General features: G+C 41.6%; 3 protein-coding genes across 4 annotated transcripts; 2 read left to right on the top strand and 1 right to left on the bottom strand.

Moving 5' to 3' along the window:
• The first annotated feature begins 2161 nt into the window (after positions 1-2161).
• ift57 (intraflagellar transport 57 homolog (Chlamydomonas)) lies at positions 2162-5837 on the top strand. The gene is made up of 11 exons (XM_044135270.1): positions 2162-2666; positions 3556-3730; positions 3831-3949; positions 4030-4120; positions 4221-4289; positions 4370-4492; positions 4576-4647; positions 4890-5021; positions 5090-5152; positions 5350-5416; positions 5500-5837. Exons 1-11 carry the CDS (start codon positions 2512-2514, stop codon positions 5679-5681), a joined length of 1248 nt encoding a protein of 415 aa, XP_043991205.1. The 5' UTR covers positions 2162-2511; the 3' UTR covers positions 5682-5837.
• A 4557-nt stretch (positions 5838-10394) lies between these two features.
• tmem71 (transmembrane protein 71) lies at positions 10395-15832 on the top strand. The gene is made up of 8 exons (XM_044135327.1): positions 10395-10485; positions 10942-11151; positions 12079-12332; positions 12410-12622; positions 12715-12781; positions 13092-13153; positions 13413-13462; positions 13536-15832. Exons 3-8 carry the CDS (start codon positions 12182-12184, stop codon positions 13557-13559), a joined length of 567 nt encoding a protein of 188 aa, XP_043991262.1. The 5' UTR covers positions 10395-10485; positions 10942-11151; positions 12079-12181; the 3' UTR covers positions 13560-15832.
• A 76-nt stretch (positions 15833-15908) lies between these two features.
• LOC122841721 (zinc finger protein 135-like) lies at positions 15909-19530 on the bottom strand. Of its 2 annotated transcripts, XM_044135280.1 has the most exons (5): positions 19079-19530; positions 18524-18618; positions 18194-18272; positions 17334-18115; positions 15909-17284 (listed from the first exon to the last, which is right to left on the bottom strand). In XM_044135280.1, exons 1-4 carry the CDS (start codon positions 19386-19388, stop codon positions 17376-17378), a joined length of 1224 nt encoding a protein of 407 aa, XP_043991215.1. In that variant the 5' UTR covers positions 19389-19530; the 3' UTR covers positions 15909-17284; positions 17334-17375. The 2 variants fall into 2 exon arrangements, with proteins under 2 accessions (XP_043991215.1, XP_043991214.1); XM_044135279.1 differs by having other exon boundaries at positions 15909-18115.
• Between the last annotated feature and the right edge of the window lie 1014 nt (positions 19531-20544).

Here is a 20544-nt window from a genome sequence, read left to right as displayed (position 1 = left end):
TATCTTGAAGTATTGATTTTATTTTACACCATTTTTTTATTTTCCACCTTTTTTGATTTTGAAGTGTTGATTTCATTTTCCAACCTTTTTTATTTTGAAGTATTTCTTTTATTATACAACCTTTTTGATTTTTAAGTGTTAAATTTGTTTTTCACCCTTTTTAATTTTGAAGTTTTGTTTGTCTGAAAGACTTTAGAGTTCCTTGACCGGTATGGGAATTGAACCACTGACCTCAGCGTTATTAGCACCACACCTAGGAAAACTGTCCAGCTGAGGTTAGCTCATGGTAACTCATTTTGTTGAGTTTCCATGGATTCAAGAAAACTTACATGATCTTACCTCAATAAATATTTGAGTAAAGAGCTCATATTTTATTGTTTTTCAAAATCAATTCTTTACCTCTTGCAATGATAAAGAATTAATTTCCTGAAGACCTTATATTTCAATTGCCCACTGTGGGGATTGAACCCTTCACCTTGGCATTATAAGCAACCTACTCTGACCAGCTGAGTTAACCAGCCACACAAAATGTTGAGTTTTCATTAATGTAAGAAAAACTTACACAATCTTGACAAAAAATGGGAAATTCTAAAGTTTTTTTTTTAAAAACAAACAAACAAAAAAACATGATTAACAGTTTAATTTAAAGTCTCCTGCTATTTTGAAGAGTTGACCTTATGAAACACTAATTGGCCAGTGTGGGGATGGAACCCATGACATTGGGATTCTTAGCAAGAAGGTCTGACCAGTTGAGCTAACCAGTCTTACATAATGCCCTATCGGCAATTTATTTAAAAGTAAACACATAGAAATTTTTATTGTGAAGTTAAAGAAATATATTGTATATATTTTTTTACAATTTATCAGTAAAACTGAAAAGTTCTCCATTTGTGTACTGTGCACTTGGATCGATAAGCTGTCAAATTATTTTGCTGTTAGTGTTTACCTTATGGCTTCAACATCAATGCAGATCTAGAGACTACACTTGCCCATTCTTCATTACAAAATAACTGTAGTTGAAGTGCTTATATAGTTTTTTTTTGGCACCACTCAGTTACTGGTGCCAACCTACCATGATCTGCTGTTAGCTTCAGATTGGCTATAGCCTCCTGCCACAAGGATATATCCGCAGCTGGGTGCGCAAAAGTCTTAATTTTGTCCCTAATACCACACCATAGACTCATATGGCTGACATTCTCTCTCCAAAACGTCTTAGTTGAACAAAAACAGTTTCCTGATGTAGCTTGGGCTTCAAGCTGGTTATAACTCTCCCCAGTAGGGGGCAGTGTTTTCACTGAGCTCCAGAATTTTAGGTTAGATTTGTTTAATCAATCATTTTTACTGCGTCCAGTAAAAATGCAGGACCCTGGGATAATTTTTCTCTTTTTGTGTGTGTCTCATCATCACCCCGCTGGGTGAGGCTGCAGCTCAGTAGGCGTTGTCAGCGAGGCGGCGCTGCTGTCGGGGAGCCTGTCAATAAAAGCTCAGACAAGCAGGCAGGGAGCAGCGAACAGATAAAACAAACACCCCCTCCCTCCTTCTGCACACCTCCTGCTGCACCGCCAGGGGAGGAGGCATGAATTATTCACCGACACACACGTGAACACACACACTGAAGGAGTGAGGAATCACTGGAGAATACTTTATAGAAGGAGAACGGTGATGCTGCAGAATAAAAAAACAACAGAAATAGAAATAATAAAAATTTGAAATCCAGACATAGTATGAAAAATAACAACAGTTAAGGCAAATTTTACAACAGACAAAAACATGAAAATGAATGAACAAAATCGAGTGTTTTGATAGAATTAAAATTACTTGCAGTCAAATTTCAATCTCCTTTCATCTCCTTTCTGAATTTTAGCATGCAGTGATTAGCAAAATAATATCATATAACTTTATTATGTACCCTTCCAATTAGTTATAAAACTGTATTGTGAAGCATTCAGACATTTTAACATTTTTTATTTCTAGTGTAATATCAATATGAGATAATCTATGGAACAGTTGCAATGTTTTTTAATAGGACAAGTTTTTATTTTTTCTTTAGCTCTTTATTGTTATTAAAGTGAAATTTTACTCTTAAAAGATTAAGGACTGTCGTTGCACACTCCTGCACAGCAGGCGGCGATGTGCAGCTTCAGTTTTTGCAACCCGGCAGTAAAACAAGAGAAGAAGAAAAAGGAAGATTGTTTACTTTCTCCGCCGTGTCAAACTGGTGTCTTTAAACGATTCTGAGTCTATTATTAGGAACACATATATACTGTTTAGACTTTTAAACATTTTCAAAACAAAAATATTTAATATATATATTTAAAATTAGACCGAAATATTAAAACGGGTAGCAGCTAACTGCTAGCAGCTAACATTAGCCACATCCACAGCTGCGTCGGTTAGAGCTCTGTTGCCCTGGCAACGGATAAGAATAGCATCAAGGAGGCCACGAACCGACTCTCCGGATCTCATTTAGCTGTTTTTACCATTATTATTTTTTAAACAAAAGTCTCCGGGATGGCTGAAGAGGGAAGACGCGGAGAGGAAGAGGACCGGGGCCCCGGAGCGGCTCACCGGGTGTTTGTGATGATGGAGAATCTTCTGGAGAAGCTGAAGCTGCTCAACTACGAGGAGGAAGTTCTGGTGAAACACAACATGAAGAGCCTCACCAGGTGAGACGGACAGGTGTACAACAGCTGATGAAGAGCAAGTTTCTTTTTATTTCAGGAGTAAATAAGCAGATAAAAGGTGTAGATGAGAGAAAAAACATGGAGAACTGGAGAGCATAATGACATTTAAATATTAATAAACATGAAGCAGCTCTGTTTTTAGGTTCGTTAGAACATTAAAACATGATCCAGAAAGAGATCCTGTATCTACCACTTTGGAAAACATTTTGATTTGTGATCTTCTCAATTTGTCACTGAATTATCGATGATTCGTGGATTTTCTTCTTTTTTTGTTTTTGTTGCAAATGACTATATTGTCAGAAAATGTCTTTAGTTTTATATTATAATTTTTAGGCATAAATGAAGACGTTAACAAGCAGCTCACTAAATTAACATTTTCTTTCAGACGTTTTCTCTTTTTTTACATCTGTTGTCATTGTTACTTGGCCTGTTGCAATAACCAATAAATCAATTAATCACATGAAGATGTGATAATAAGTGAAGATGAACTTATTCCAATTTGCATAATTTATTGTTTTTTTCTTTTCTCTACCGAAAACTGGATGACAAAAGTCTTCAGTCTCTCTGTTTTGTTTTTTTAATATGTAACATGCTAACAAATAAGATGCACTATTATATTATAAATATGTGAAATTAATTTGGAAATTTCTGAGATTTTTTGCATAAATTTACTCCTCTGTGTCTACATAATTTAATTTTTTGTTCTGTGATCTACATTAACCCTAAATTTAGAAAGACTAAGAAAATTGTGTGAAGAAGTTCTGGTTCTGGACTGAATTTGGAAATGATTGTTATCATGTTAATGTGAAGCTCCAGGCTCTGTTTCAGTTTCCTTCGGTTTTAATCGTGTTCGGTTCGTCCGTCCTGCCAGGCATTACTTCGTCTCCAGTCCCTACCTGGCGTCCAACACAGGTGAGCAGTTCTACATGTTCACCATCATCGCCGCCTGGCTCATCAACGTGGCGGGACGGCGGTTCACCGAGCCGCAGGAGTACGACGAGCCCAACGCCACCGTGTCCCACATCCTGGCAGAACTCAGAGCCTTCGTAAGTCCAGCAGATTTAAACGATGGGTTTTGAAAATGATCGGTCCGGGTTTGTTTTTGTTGCCGATTTGAAGAGGTTTTGGACTCTCTGTGTCCATCAGGGCGTGAAGGTGGACTTCCCTCCCTCCAAGCTGAAGTCGGGCTCCGGTGAGTTCGTCTGCTTTGTGTTGGACCGTCTGGCTGAGGAGGCGCTGAAGAACAGAGGCTTCACCTTCAGACGGTACCGACCGGTCCTGAAATCCACCAAACCTTTGACCCGACAGGATGTGGAAGGGTTTCATTTCCTGTTTTCTGTTTCAGGCCAAACTACCCTGCAGAAAACACAGAGGAAGAGTCGGTGATGGACGACGACGCGGAGCTGACGCTCAGCAAGGTGGAGGAGGAGATGATTGTAGGTTTATTCACCAAATGGTTCTGATGAGTCAGAACCCAGTACTGCGGCAGGTTCTGTCAGGAGGGTCCGACGGGTCTGACTGTGTCTCTGACCTCAGGAGGAAGCCGACGATGAGGAGGAGAACGTGATGGACCTGGAGACGTTGAAGCTGCGCAATGCTCACGCTGTGAGACCAGAGAAGAAGAAGAGTTTCCTGTCAGTCTGAACCCGACTTCCTCCCTCTGATCCGGTTCTGTGTTCTGGCAGGAAGCAGAACCGAGCTCCAAGCCGGACGACATCCTGGAGTCCACGGTGGATGCCGCCGAGTGGAGGCTGGAGGTGGAGCGGGTTCTGCCGCAACTCAAGGTCACCATCAGGACCGACAACAAGGTCAGAACTCATCTGAACTCACCTGAGCCGCAGCCGACCCGTTCGGTTCTGGTGCTGGTTCTGACTGTGCTCCGCTTCTCCAGGACTGGAGGATCCATCTGGACCAGATGCATCAGCACCGAGACGGGATCACGTCGTCACTCAAAGACACCAAGGTGGGTTGATCCAAACGGACCCGACTGGTTCTGGACAGATTCAGCTGGTTCTGGACAGATTCAGCTGGTTGGACTGTCAAGCTGGTTCTGGCCGGTCCAGCTGGTTCTGGTTGGACTCAGCTGGTTCTGGGCGGTCCAGCTGGTTCTGGACAGACTCAGCTGGTTCTGGACGGTCCGGCTGGTTCTGGACAGTCCGGCTGGTTCTGGTCGGACTCTCACCCCGCCGTGTTTTGCCTCTGCAGAGCTACCTGGACAAGCTGCAGGAGGACATCGGGAAAACGCTGGAGAAGGTGAGCAGCAGAGAGAAGTACATCAACAACCAGCTGGAGGCGCTGATCCAGGAATACCGCAACGCTCAGGCCCAGCTCAGCGAGGTGAGACCCACAAACACAAACCAGAAACCGTCAGCGGTACCGGAACTGATCGGACTGTCCTCCACCAGGCGAAGGAGAGCTACAGGCAGGCGAGTGTAGGAGTGATGGCGAGGACCAGAGTCCTGGCTGAGGTCAGTGAACACACCGTCAGTCAGTGAACACACCGTCAGTCAGTGAACACACCACCATCAGTCAGTGAACACACCATCAGTCAGTGAACACACCACCATCAGTCAGTGAACACACCACCATCAGTCAGTGAACACACCATCAGTCAGTGAACACACCATCAGTCAGTGAACACACCACCATGTTTTGTCTGTTTCAGATCAGTGAGGAGTTGGAGAAGGTGAAGCAGGAGATGGAGGACAAAGGCAGCAGCATGTCTGATGGAGGTGAGGCTTAGGCAGCCGTTTCCCTCCCCAACATGTCCGACTCATTTCCTTCCTGTGTCTCTGTGTCTCTGTCTGGTCTGCAGCTCCGGTGGTGAAGATCAAGCAGAGCCTCACCAAGCTGAAGCAGGAAGTGGTGCAGATGGATGTGAGGATCGGCGTGGTGGAGCACACGCTGCTGCAGGCCAAGCTCAAGGAGAAGTCCAACATGACGCGGGACATGCACGCCACCAACATCCCTGATTCCACTGCCGGAACCTTTACCTAGAACCGCTGAGGTTCTGCTACTCACAGCGGCACTGGGAGTCCCAACAGCTCATCTGTCAAATACGTATTTTATTGCATACATACAGATATTTATTGAATTGCTTTATATATTTGATACTTTTTTTGTTTAAATAAACTGAAACATCTTTTTTCTAAATGGCTAAGCTAGTTATTATACAATATGTCCATTAGATGTCACTGTTGCTGCTTCCAAATCAATATTTCAACCTGATAAAAGCTGAAAACAAAGGAATGAGAAAATTTCCTCAATATTTCAGCTGGTATTGTATCGGAAAGTCAACCAAATCTCCTCAAGACTCCTCAGTTACTGCCAAAAGAGGATGCTGACACCTTCAAAATAAAACACCTGCTCCACCAAAGTAAGAAATAGTTGTGGGAGATTTTAAAGATACACATTTTTATGAGAAAAACATTATGTAAAATGATGTCTACAAAAATATGCTTTAAATAATAAAATTTGTATGTAATGAGAGTTTGAGATTTGAGCAGTATATAAGTAGAAATATCTTCTTTGTCTTGGTGTGAAACCTGATTTAAATATAAATATAAGCATGCAGATTCAAACTGCATTAAGGAAAAACAAAAAAATAAAAGCAGGAGGCTGGACTATAGGAGCAAATTTGTAACATAAGAAAATAAGTAATTTATTCAAACGTTTTAAGGACATAGCACTCATAGAAAATTCTCTGGGCTTTTACTCTGAAGATTCTGACCGGAAGCTGGATTTGTTTTTCTATGAGCATCTTCTGTTTCCGGTGAGGCGAGGCAGCGACAGTCAAGCAGACAGACTTCTGCTCGGTTTGATAAAACCGAAACCTGGTTAAACATCATAAAAACCAAATAAAACAACAAAGGAAACAAAGGGAGGAGGTTTTTACGGAAGGAAGAGGATTTATTTGAACTTCCGGTGAGGAACCGAGAGGAAAAACAAACCGGTGAGTTCAGCAGAGTCCCGTTATTTTCTCTTTTGTCTCGATTTGAGCAGCAAATTCAACAAAAAAATACTGAAAAAATCATGAAAACAATTAAAATACATTTAAATAAGTACTCTTTAATTTTTATTAAACAGAAACCGCCTTCAATAACTTTAATTACTTTAAAGAGTTATATATTTTCACAATTATTGCTTGAATAACAGCCTGATCTTCCCCTTTATCTTCAAAACCCCCCCCAAATATATTTTTTTTCTTTATATTTCCGAAAGGAACATTATTGTAAACTATATTTACAAAACAAATACCAAAAAGACTTTATCATGGAAATACTGACAGATGCAGCTAAAAATAGCTTCAAACCATGATTATTATATTATCCTATATACAAAATATAGGAGTATAAAATATTTTAGATGATGCACTTAAACATAAAAACTATAAAAAGCAGAAAAATCATCTTAATTTCATCAGTTTGTTTAAAAAACATTAACAAAGTGTAAATAAATAATTAAAGATTCGTTAATCTAACAGTAAACACGTTAAATGATCAGCCTCGTTTATTCTGAAGCTCCAGAGTTCGAATGGACGCCGGTTCTGGTGGGAACTGGAATGGTTCGGTCCAGCTCTGGGTTTCCTGCTACGCGTTTTCCTCCAGCATCAGCAGCTCCCAGCCTGATGCTGCTGCAAGGCATGCTGGGAAGCTGCGATGGGAACAGTCCAATGTGAAGCACAGAGGAAAACGAGCTGAACAAGAGAAACTGCAGAAAATCAGAGTTCCGACCGAATGTGGGTCAAACGTTCATGTTTGACTCCTGAATGATGAAGAACTCAGAGTTTAATCCTGATGCACGTTTGAACTCCTGACTGTTCGGTTCTGTTTGCTTTACCGGTCCAAACCCAGAGCAGAGGACAGAGCTGCTCTGAAAACAGGAAACGGGATTCAGTTGGTGAGGAAGTTTAGCGTTTCACAAGGAAGATGAGAAAAAAACCATTCAGGGTTTTTCCTCCTTGCTTTTAATAATCTGACAAGGAAGACAGAAAAAACTCAGAAACTTTGAAAACAATCAGGAATTTTGCGTTATTTTTTATTTCATGATATGCAGAACCACAGTGACTTTTACTTTAAAGGAAACTTTAAACTGGACTGAATGCAGCAAGTCTAAAAATGTTTTTAAAAGAAAAAAACATTTTAATGTAAAAATTAATTTCAAAATTTAATGATTTTATTTTAATAAAGTAAATGTGAGAAATATTTTTAAAGCTTTAGATCTGCAGTGATTATCACATTCCACTATTTGTTTAGTTTATTTGGTTAGTTTATTTGGTTAGTTTATTATTACGTTTTAAAAAAATCACAATTTTACCATTTTAAAAAACTCTGCTTTCTTTTCATTGATGATTTTGAGCCACATAAAAAACGTTTGGACTTCACTCCTTCAGAGCTTCTTCAAAACAACAAAAATAAAAAAATGAAATAATTTTCCAGTTGGGCTCTGAGCTGAAGGTTCATTTCAGTTTTCTGAGGAATCTGAGTTTCATTTTAACATCGAAACACAGACTGGACTGAACTTACTACTAAATCAGTCTTACTGTAAAACTTTTACTCTTTTTGTGAATCAACAGAAAAAGCTGCATCTACTGCATTAGGACTTCTTTAAATGAAGTTATTAAACTGAATTAATAACTAGTATTAATTCAGTTTTATCTGTAAGCTACAGATTTTGAGGAAAGTCTGAATTAAACTGAATTACTCAGCTTTTACCGTTTAAACTTTTAACCTAGTTGTAAAAAGATAAATGGGTATTAGAAAAACACAAAACCTAAAATTTTACCTTATTTTCTTCTCCTGAAACAAGAGTGTTGCTATAAGTATCTAATATAAAGATGAAATGTATAACTGTCAGTTTCCATGCAAGGGTTAACGTGACGAAGCCGATCTGTTTGCATCTCTCAACATTCTGAATCTTCAGAGTTAGTATTTATTTCACCGGCCCAGACGAAACTCTGCTGGAGGTTCATCAGAGTGTCTGTAGCTTTGTTGGAGTCAGAGAAACGAGTTTGTGACTTTTGTTCCCGGCTGATTTTGTTCCCGGCTGGTTAACAGGAAACATGAGCTCAGAGTCACGGCCTCCTTCTGTTTCTCTGCTTGTTTTTCTGCAGCTTCGCCTCTGCAGGATGTGAGAGAACCGCAGCAGATAAACTTCTTCCTTCTCAGCCTCAAGGTAAAAACAAACTTTTTAAGAATAAGCAGCTATTTAAAAAGCTCCTGTGACGGACTTGGAGTAGATTCTGTTAATCCCTGCAGCTCTTAGTCTGATCAGATCTGCACAGATTAGCTCATCTGTCAGAGAGGGAAGAAACTAAAGACTGTCCTGCTGCAACTCACTGCAGATCTGGGCTTCATTTATTCCCACTGAATCATTTCTGCTGAACATCCATTAGTCTGAGCCTGAATGTTCACCTGTTCACACTGAATCTGAGAGGAAACAGAAGATTTTCTGTTCCCTGGCTGATAAACGGTTCAGGAAACATCTCTCAGAGTCACGGCCTCCTTCTGTTTCTCTGCTTGTTTTTCTGCAGCTTCAATCTGCAGGATGTGAGAGAACCGCAGCAGATAAACTTCTGTTCCTTCTCAGCCTCAAGTAAAAACACACACACACACACACACAGATACACACACAGACAGACAGAGACACACACACACACACACACACACACACACAGACACACACACAGACAGACAGAGACACACACACACACCAACCATTCACATTGTTGTAAACAGACTCCGGCGTGTTGGTGGGTTAAATTCAATCCCCTCATCCTTTACCTGAGATGCTGCCTGATTCATAAAACCCCATTTCATGGTGCTGCCACCACCGTGCTTTACAGTGAGAGTTTTATTTGTAATTAACATTTTAATTCTGATAAAATCTACCATTTATTGCTGACAGACGAAAATAAAATGAGTGAAATCTGTTGTGAATCCGCCCACACCATAATCCTTCCTCCTCCGTGCTTTACATTGTAGAAAATGATCCTTTAGCAGAATTTATAGCTGATTAAAGACAGAAGGATATAAATTATCTGGAAACATCTGAATGTGATCACAGGAAACTCTGAGCCATGTTTACATTTTCACTCTCAGCTGGATCTGTATGGAGTTATTATTGATCTGTATGGAGTTATTATTGATCTGTATGGAGTTATTATTGATCTGTATGGAGTTATTATTGATCTGTATGGAGTTATTATTGATTTGTATGGAGTTATTATTGATCTGTATGGAGTTATTATTGATCTGTATGGAGTTATTATTGATCTGTATGGAGTTATTATTGATCTGTATGGAGTTATTATTGATCTGTATGGAGTTATTATTGATCTGTGTGGAGTTATTATTGATCTGTATGGAGTTATTATTGATCTGTGTGGAGTTATTATTGATCTGTATGGAGTTATTATTGATCTGTGTGGAGTTATTATTGATCTGTATGGAGTTATTATTGATCTGTGTGGAGTTATTATTGATCTGTATGGAGTTATTATTGATCTGTATTATTGATCTAAACCTGCCTGTGAGTGAAGCTCCTGAGTCGACCTGCTGATATTAGTTCAGTTTTATCTGCTGGTCGTTTCTGTAGGAATGTTTTTCTTCCCACTGTCACCAGGTTCTTAACCAGATGGTTCAGCATTAGTGCTAAATTATTAATGATTTAAGGTTTGTTTTAACTTCCCTGAACTGTTCAGCTGATTAAAACCTGCTGGTTCCTGAATGTAACCGAAGCTCTTCTGTTGTTCAGGTTCCCCGATAAAACGGCGGCTGCGTGGGAATCCCTCCGGCCACAGGTCAGACAGTTTCCTGTAAACACACCGGACTTTAAAACGAGTTCAGCTGGACGATAAACCGTCTCATTAGTTATCAGGATTAAAGATAATGTTGTTGCTTTGAGACCATTTTCTAGATCTACAATGCAAGAACTCATTCACAACTTTAAGTTCTAACAAACATTTAGTACTGCAACTGGAAACATCCTAAATAAACAAACAACAAATAAAATTAGTTATAAAGCCTCTGAAAACCAACGAGTTGAGTCCAAATCACCAGACTGAAAACTTTTACATCCAGTAAATCTGTGCTTGTTGCGACAGATCTACCTCTGAATATTTAAACAGTTTTCTGAGCCCAGAAGGGAAACAGAAACAAAATGTTTCTACTTGTTGGAAGTTAAATCCGGTTTTCTTCTGTTCAGACTTCAAATTGAATAAATAAAATTAAACTCCAGACATTTCGTCCCCCTGCAGCCCGGACGTCTCCCTCCTGTCCCCCGACTCGTCCTACGTCTGCTACCCGTCTGCGCACGCCGGCGCCCCCTGCTGCTGCCGCCGCTCGCCGCGCCTCCTCACCAACGGTTACTATGACGTCACAGAGGACAGCTTCTGCCTGGACCAGGACGGAAACGTGTCTCTGACCGACTGCAGGACCAGCGTGTCCTACAAGGAGAACCTGGTCAGGTGAGGTGTGACATCATCACACAGGTGAGGACAGGTGGGCCGGTTCCTGGCCTGCAGGGAAACAGCAGCAGCCAATCAGAGCAGGTTTCACTCAGCTGTAAATTCTTCCTCAGTGACTTCAGCGGTGATGTCGCTGACGGCTGTTGCTAGGCGACCGTCAGTGTTATGGGATGTTTGTGGTTGTTTCAGAGCTGCTGGCCTGAGTGAAGGCAGTGCTGCCCCCTGCTGGAGGCTTTTCCACCTCTGATGCTGCTGATGTTTTTATGAAACTTGTTTGGTTTCATTTTGTTTCCTTCATTTCAAAGTTCTTTTTGTTTTGAAAGCAATAAGGTGTGTATTGAAGATAACAACTTGGTGTAAGGGTTTAGAAAGATAAACCAGCATAAAATGGGAAAATGTATAGGTAAATATTAGTAACTGTTACTTCTGACTTCTGGTTTTGATGCCAGCTGTCACCTTGACGTCTCTGGGGTCTCTAGATAATTTGTGTTTGTTGAGGATTCCTGTTAAAACTGAAGGAGCATCAAGATGTTCTTTTTATTTGCTTCTTGGTTGCTTTGTCTTCTCTTTTATTCATTTTCTAATTTTTCTTCTTTCTAAAGATTTTTAACTTCGTAGTTTTTGTTGTGAAGCTTCGTTTTGTCATTTTATATCCAGATGTTGACAGTTTTTCATCTTATTATGGATGTTTGGCGCCACCTTGTGGCCACTTTATCATCCTCTTCATCATTTTTGAATGTTTTTTTGTGTCTTGCAGCTTTTTTCATCCTTTCAGAGGATTTCTCTCTCATTTTTTTCAGTTTTTTCCTCTCTGATGGTTATAGATGTGTAGAAACTCCTCTGTTGGATCCTTTTCCTGACAGCTGTTGACCTCCAGGCGTTGCCTAGCGACAGTGCGGTGACCTCGGCGTCTCTTTGCGTCCTCAGAGTTTTCCGGCGCAGGCGGAAACCTCGCAGCGCTCTGGTCTCCCTGCTGAGCGGCGTTTCAGAGAGCTGCCAGTCATGGCTGGACCAGAAGGTGTTCAGAGGCATGCTGGGAACCGGACTCAACCAGGACCCGGACCCGGACCCGGACCCGGACTGGGCCCTGGTCGGCCAGGGGGCGTCTCCGTGTCGATTGGACGAGTCTCTGTGGGCGGGGCTAAACTCCGATCTGGACGACGGACGAAGCTTCACCTACGGTGAGTCTGCAGAGCGGCCCGGTCCAACGCTGCCATCATGAGCCGCTGAGATCACATGACTCTACTTCCTGGTTTAGATCCCACTGAAGCCCCGCCTCCTCCAGACAAAGAAGCCCCGCCTCCTCCTGATGAATTAGCTCCGCCTCCTGGGAAGCTGCTGATCCAGGAGGAAATCTGCTCTGAGATCAGTCAGTCCACGCAGCGCTTCACCCAATCACTGAGCGGCCTCTCTGAAGTCCCGCCCCCTCAGGCCTTCTACAGCTGCTGCCAGGCGGCGCCTGAACCTCCAGGTGAGCCGGGAACACCTGGGCTACACGTGTGACCCAAACCGTCCGGTTCTGACTCTCTGAGACGCTCAGGTTCCTGAAACTTTTTATTTCAGGGCTGACGATGAAGGCTCTCCTCATCCTCATCTTCAGCATCTTCATCATCAGCGTTCTCTACTCAGGGTGAGACTTCAAACCAGTTAAACCAGTAAAACCAGTTAAACCAGTAAAACAATTTAAACCAGTAAAACAATTTAAACCAGTAAAACAATTTAAACCAGTAAAACCAGTAAAACAATTTAAACCAGTAAAACCAGTAAAACAATTTAAACCAGTTAAACCAGTAAAACAATTTAAACCAGTTAAACCAGTAAAACAATTTAAACCAGTCAAACTGTTTAAACCAGTTAAACCAGTTAAACCAGTTTGTTTTACCATTCATGATGATCTGAAGATCAAACCAGATGATGAAAACGTTTCTTCCTTCCTGCAGCTCCTGCTGGTGTGGCGCCATGGTAACGGCCGCCATGTTGGCGACGATCTCAGCCGTGATGTGTGAGTATGACTGGGCTGCTGCGGTTCTGGTTCTGGTTCTGGTTCTGGTCTGGATTGTTTCATTATTGTTTAGAATTAATTTGTTCATGATGAGTTTATTTAGTTTTCAGAGTAATAATTACATTTTTGGAAATCAGAACAATAATAAAACTTTATTTTTTAATTTTTTTTCAGAATAAAGACTAAAGAAATGAATTTATAGTAAAATAAGAAAGACTTTAATACTTCTGATTGTTAAATGAAATGTTTCATGTTCCAGTCGTGACGAAGTCGGGTCCGATGGGCGAGTGGAGGAGAGCGAAGACGGAGGTGAGTCCGATCTGAACGGGTCGCCGATGAGCTGCAGAGAAAACGACTCTAACGTTTCTCTTCTGTCCCTCAGGACATCACATCCAGGAACGAGTAGGAACCCGGACAGAACCAGAACCTGAACAGAACCAGACAGGATTCTGTAGAAACCTTCCTGCTGGTTTTTACCTCGGTGTTTGAATCCAGCTGGACAAAAAGGTGAAACTGGTTCTGAGCTCTGGAGGCTTTTAAAGCGAACCGGGTTTGAATTCACAGAAAGAAAAAAATCATGGCTGACAAGAGAGGAAAGTTATCGACCTGAGGAATCAATAATCAATCAATACTCTGACTTTTACCAGCACATAATGAATAAAAACTACTGTTGGTTTTAAAATGGCTGAAGGAGCTCAGAGTCACAGTGAGAACCGTTCAGTTAGCTTAGCATCACGGAGAGCAAAAATCAACTGGGAATTTCTGTGGAGTGAAAGAAACCAAACAGTTTTAATCAAGTTCAGGTTTTTATTTCACACAAAAATCACCTGGAAGATTTAATATCTGATTTACAGACGAGGAGCGAAGAGTTATGACCATTTATTTAAAAATAAAAAAATAAATCAACCACAACTTCAGGGGAGACGCATGAGAGCAATAATTAAAAAATATTCTGCTGTCGTAAATTTAAATCCAGTAAAATCCTGAAAATTATAAATATTATAAAGGATCTGTTTCAAAATTCTCAGAACTTAAACTTCAGATGAATCTATTTTTAAATCTGAGGTCAGGTCCTCACTGCTGGGCAAGGCTTTTATTTTGAAAGGATTCCTCTCTTTGTATTGTAGTGCTTTTAATCTCTGAGCTAAAAAAGATACAGAGATGGATAAATAAAATTCACCACATGATAAGCTATAAGTGAAAGCAAGACGTTTTAAAATAAAAATTAAAACTAACAAATCAATTAAAATACAGTCAAACGATAAAGTATAAAAATCTGATAAATGAACAGATTTGCTCCATAAATTCAGCTGTAAATATGATATAATTTAGTGCAAAATAAATAAAGATTTCTTGTTGATAAAGAAAACTATTCTAGTTAAATTATGACATATTTAATTATTTTTTGTGACGTTCCCCCTTTTTCACAAGCTTTTATTTTGAAAAGTATCTATTCAAAGTCTTTTTTTTTTTTTTGCATTAATATATTTCATCCTGTTCAGACAGGTTAATAGGAATAAAAATTTGATGTTGATGAAATGTTTAGATATTAAAAAATGTTTAATAAAAAGTTTAATTCTTATTATTAACGAGCAGGGCGTAATAAATCCTTCATGGCTGCAGAAAAACTAAACCAAGCTGCTCCAAAATTCAGCTGTAAAAAATTGAGAAATGGGATTTCAGAAGATAATTTTAGAAGAGCATAAATTTATTTATTTCCAAGTTTTCACTTTGTTGCAATCTTTTATTTTGAAAGGGACTTGCCTCTGTAAGGAACTCCTGAAGTGCTTTTATTTTTAATTATAGTGTGAGATCCACTCAAACTATAAATAATCTCACACTTCAGAGGCTCCATGTTGATATTTTTATTAAAATGAAAAAATGTAAACTGTACTGTAAAACTTTCTGATCATTTATCAGAAATCCAGAGCTGAGCTTCGGTTTCAGGTTGAAGCAGAGCCGACGTTCCTCCTGAGGGAACCGTCAGGAAGGTCGTGATGCGTTCAGGGCTCGCAAAATTAAAAATTAAAAATCATGCTGTGGTCCGAAGAGACGACAGAAACTTTTTTATCAAAGTGCCAAATTTTTTATCCAGAAACAAAACGATATTTTTGATACTGCGCTCTGCTTTACTTTGTTCTGGAAGCTTCCTGTTTATTACTGGTAAACATGTTGTCCTTCAGCTCTTTTTGCTCTGTTTTTATTAGAGAACAAAACTCTGCTGCCCTCTGCTGGTCGGAACCAGACAGTGCAGCTTAAGAACGTGTGGTTTTTAAAAATCACATTTAACTGAAATTTGTGGAAGTTTTTTTTTTTACTTTCTAAGCTTTAGATCTGTGAAGCACTCAGCCTCACACTCCTCATGTTCTACTGTTTGTATTTTGATTGAATGCACTTGGAAATGTGACACTGCGCTTGTGATAGCACTTGTTTTTTAGAAGCAGTCTGGCAGCTCAGCAGGAGTTAAATATTAAATGTGAAACAAAAGAAAAATGTGGAGTTTAAATTAAATTCATGTGAATCTGAAAAGATTTCCTGTAAAATGAGATTTTTAGGGATTTCAGAGGCGTTTTTGGATATCTGACCACTGGGTGGCGCTGTGACGTTACATTTAACTTCCTGTCTCCTGCCTGTTGTCAGACTGTTTATTATCAAGCTATTAAACCACATTAAAGACAATCTGTGGTTCTGCGTTTGTTTAAAAAATAATAATTCCAGTTCTTGTGTCCAACTTCTTTTAAGTCTGTGACCTTTGACCTTGGGCCCTGAAGGCAACACAAAGACAGAGATGATTCCACAAACAGTTTCAGTCTAAAAGAAACCAAAGAAACAATCGAGTCATTTTATCAAGAAGTGACATAAAAACTTTAATTTTGACTCAAAAAACAGAATATTTATTTTGTTCATCATCACTGAGTCACAATAAACCAGAAAACACAAAGTTTTCCAGAAAGCAGCCGGTTCTCCTCAGAACTGAACCGAACCGGGTCGGAGGAGGACCCGCCGCTTTGAGTCAAACTGAGGAAGAAGAGCAGCAGCTCAGAGGAGGAAGATGCTGAAGCGTCACAGTGGATTTAAAACTCATCCTGTCTGATTTTAAAGAATCCTTCCTGTAATCTGCTGAGTTTCTCCGTCGCGGTTCTCCAGGTTCTCTGGAGGTCGTTCAGGTTTCCTTTGGACCAGTTAAAGGAACTCAAGATTCAAAATCCACTTTCAGCCCTTAAATACCTGTTGTGTCCTTGGCATCTCTAGGAGAGCAGAAACGTTTCATTTAGTTTCTCCTGGTGCTGCATAGATACCTTCATATTCTGTCTGGGTCCGAAGTTTCAATCCAACACTGGTTCTCTGCTCCATGTTATGTTTTTTTTTAACTATTACATCACAGTATTTGCTGTGAAGCTGCTCAACAACATCACAGACTTCCAGGTAGCCAATTTTGCAAGTCAAAAGTCGAACAACGTTGATTATTCCCTCTCCTGACTCACCAGCAGGGGGCGCGTGTCTGAGATAGTTTTAACCCTCCACCGTCTTAGTGCGATGAAAAACAGCACAGTCAGACAGAGGGGGAACGGGGCGTTGTTATGGTCTGGATCTAGTACCATAACAAATCAAAAGGAAGCAACGCATGGGATAACTTAAAGTAGGATTTATTTAACAAAAATCATAACTGGGTAAGGAGGAGAGGGAGAAAGGGAAGAGGGTGGCAGAAAGACAGAGAGGACTGAGCTGGGGTGAGAAAAACACGGTGCATCTTAAGCTGGATGTGATGTCATTCTGGAGACACTGGCCAGCTGCCTCCACTTCCAATCAGAACCAATCAGAAATAGGGATATTAACCCAAAGGAAAGGCCTTGGGCCGTAACACCGTCAATTCCCAAAACCACACACGCACACATAAAAACCTTGTAAAAGTGCGACCCCCGCCAGACCACCGGAAAAAAGCTGCTCCTTTAAGTGGGACAGTAAACACAGGGCTGTGATGTAAGCGCCAAGCAGCAGCTTTATCCTCTTAAACTGTTTCTGCCAAAATATGGCAGAATTTTAAAAATGTACAAAAATTTGCACAGAAACACAGTTTGCAGTTTGTGGGAGGATCCTGATGATCCGGACGGTTTCAGGACTTCCTGTCGCTCTGACCCGTCCAGCAGGAAGCATCAGAGCCGCTGCAGCCGACGGCCGGTCTGAAACTCCTGCTGAGTGACGCAGCGTCTTCTGACGGTCGTCACGGTAACGCAGCGGGGAAGCATTTGTCCCCGGCGTGCATGGCGACGTGCCTCCTCAGGTGGCCGGCGGAGGTGAAGGCCTTCCCGCAGACGGAGCAGCGGAACTGGCCGCAGTCCGTGTGGACGGCCATGTGGACCTTCAGCGAGCCGGACTGGGCGAAGCGCTTCCCGCAGTGGACGCAGCCGTAGCGTTTCTCCCCGGTGTGGACGCTCTGGTGGCGCTTCAGGTTGCTGGAGTCGGAGAAGCGTTTCCCGCAGAGCGCGCAGACGTACGGCTTCTCGCCCGTGTGAACCCGCATGTGGGTCTTCAGGTTCTTCAGGCAGGCCAGGCTTTTCCCGCAGAAGCTGCAGGCAAATGTTTTCCCTGCTGCTGCGGTGGCGCGGCTCTGCTGCCGCCAGCCGTCTCTCTGTGGCGCCCCCTGCTGCTGTCGCTGCCCCGCTGCAGACAGATTCGCCTCGCTGTGGCTGAAACTGGTTCTTGAATCGGCTGACGTGTTCCTGCCGGGAACAAACCCGGAGGAGCCGCCGGGTTCTGCTGCTGCAGCGCAGGAGGCTTGCTGCAGCATCATGGAGTCGTAGCCGCTGGCTTCTGGCCTCTGATTGGTCTGCTGGGTGGAGGTGGAGCTCACCTCCACGCTGGTCCAAGAGACGCCGCCGTCTGCGCCGCTCTCTTCCTGCTTGACCAGCGAGGATGAAGCTTCTGCCTCGGGCTGATCCTCAGAACCGCCACAGAACCGACCTGGAGGCGAAACCAGAGTCAGTCTGCCTGCAGGTTAACAACTCACCGGCTAACAGGAAGGCTAACAGGAAGTCTTACCAGGAGGGTCGGACTGGGACCAGGACTCTTCCTCCTCATCCTCCACCTTGATCACCACTGTGGTTTCGGCTGCAGCCGCCTGGAAACGACGCGCATCGTTCAACAAAACAGTTTTTAAATTGGTTTCTTCTGCTGACTGTTCTTCACCCCGTCGATGTAAACATAATCACAATACTTTGACCTTTTTGAATTCTGCACCTAAAAATTTACCAAAGTATGAAAAAACTACAACTACTACTATAAATATTAGAAACTAAACTAAAACTAAACCAGATTTACATAATTAATACTGAATTAACCAATAAAACTGCAGCGGCGGCGGCGGCTCACCATCTGTCCTGTAGCTGCTGGTTCCGGTTCTTGGTGGGTTTTTCTGCACTGAGAAGTCTGCTGATTGGACGACAAGGACAGCTCTGCTGCAACTTCTGCAGAAGCAAAAACAATGATTGGATTTTGAGCTCAGGTCTGGACTTTGACTAGGCCACTGAAAAACACTGATACTTATTCTCCAAGTCCTTCTTGGTGCATTCTGAAAGTGGTTCAAACTAAAGTTTTAAAAATGATTATAGGCTTGATGAAATATGAATGCAGTCTGAGCTCTGTCTCCCTCCACACACACACACACACACTCACACACACACACACACACACCTAATGTTTTCTTTGCCATTATTATTAAATATCTTAGAGATTTTTTTATTTTATTTTGCGGAACTGTTTCTATCTCCAATAGCCCTTTCACGCCGTCATGGATGAACTCTAAGAAAGTGGAATAGCCCTTTAGTCCAAATCAGACGCCAACGTCAACCTCGTTTAATAGATGTGAATTTTAAACCTTTGGATAGTTTCTCTTAGCATGAAGGAAATCTGAATCCTAAAGGTCACCTGTCAGTGTCACGGTCCTCCTCGGCTCGTGGACGCGCTGGTTGGCGCGCGGGCGGCCGCTAGCGGCGTACAGCAGCGCGGCGCCGCTTCCGCTCGCGGCGGCTCTGAGCGCGGCGGACCGCGCCGCCCGCAGCTCCAGGAGCCGCAGTTTCCTCCGCAGAACCTCGTTCTCTTTGCGGCTCCGGCTGATCTCCAGCTGCAGCACCGCGTAGCCGTTGTCCACCAGCTCGCAGATCTCCGCCACCGCCGTGTTGGCCAGAACCTCCATGATGGAGGCGAGCTGGGAGTGAAACGTGGCGGATGGAGACATTTTCCCGCTGGTCCGACCGGAACCGCTGAGAGCTAGTTGGAACCAACAGAACCGTAGTAGAACCTCCGGAGAACCTCTGTTTACCTACCTGAGGCCTCCACACCGACAGGAACGGAAACAATACTCAGTACGCATGCGTGAAGTCACGTGTTCACACATTCTCGGGATAGAAAACCCGGAGTCACCAAAATAAAAGCCGGTGTTTGACCTGAAATTTACAGTTAGTCACTCAGATTAAATTCGGGGTTTTAGAAGTTCAGGAAATATTATTTTGGAACTTTTATGTGAAGAAAATTGTTTTTGTAGAACAATTAAGGAAAAAAAAACATGGAAGGTTTTTATTTTTAAGTATTACTCCTGTCTAATCTTACGTGTCTTGACTGTTTATAAAATCCCTCAGTTTTACTATTATTGTCATTGTACAATGATAATAAATCTAATCTAGTAGGTTTACAGACATTTAAACCCCCAAATACCTGATTTTGCTCTAGTAGTTAGTTTTTCTTTTATTGTAAATGTTAATATGATTTTGTATTCAGAATTAATTTTAGCCTCTCGGAGTCTGACTGCTTTAGTTTGTGTCCTGGTGGGAATTTCCTTCTTTAGGATCATTCTGGTAGAGAGGAACTCATCCTGACTGGGCCAGACTGCAGAATGACCGTTAGGGCAGCTGCCCAGGGCTCCAGTCGATGGGCCACTGCAAATTTTCTTATTTTAATGAAATGATTTGAGATTTTTATGAATATAAACAATACTCAAGTAAATAAAACATAAGAAATTATAAATGTTTTTAACAAAATGGAACTACTACGCAGAGGACTGATATAACCTGTAATACATCAATTCATTAATAAAACTATCTATTATATAATTCTCGTTTTTTTCTGTAGTGGCCAGGGAACCAAAATGTTTCTAGATAAGTTTGGTGAAATTAAGGTTCCAAATCCAGGAGCAGATCATCTGTGGACTCACCTGAACAGGTTTTGGACAAGAACCTGAAAGACTGAAGGATTTTAAGAACATTTCCAGGTAGAGAGAAGAAAAAACGTAAAAATGTTGGAATCAAATCAACCTAAACTGAAATAAAAACTGATTAAAACACAGTAGACAGGATGCGTATAAAATTTAATTGTTTTAGTTTTACAGGAACAAAACA

The sequence above is a fragment of the Gambusia affinis genome, linkage group LG12 (assembly GCF_019740435.1).
Source record: "Gambusia affinis linkage group LG12, SWU_Gaff_1.0, whole genome shotgun sequence".
In the NCBI taxonomy this organism is placed as follows: domain Eukaryota; kingdom Metazoa; phylum Chordata; class Actinopteri; order Cyprinodontiformes; family Poeciliidae; genus Gambusia; species Gambusia affinis.
This window is presented reverse-complemented; position numbering and strand designations above follow the sequence as displayed.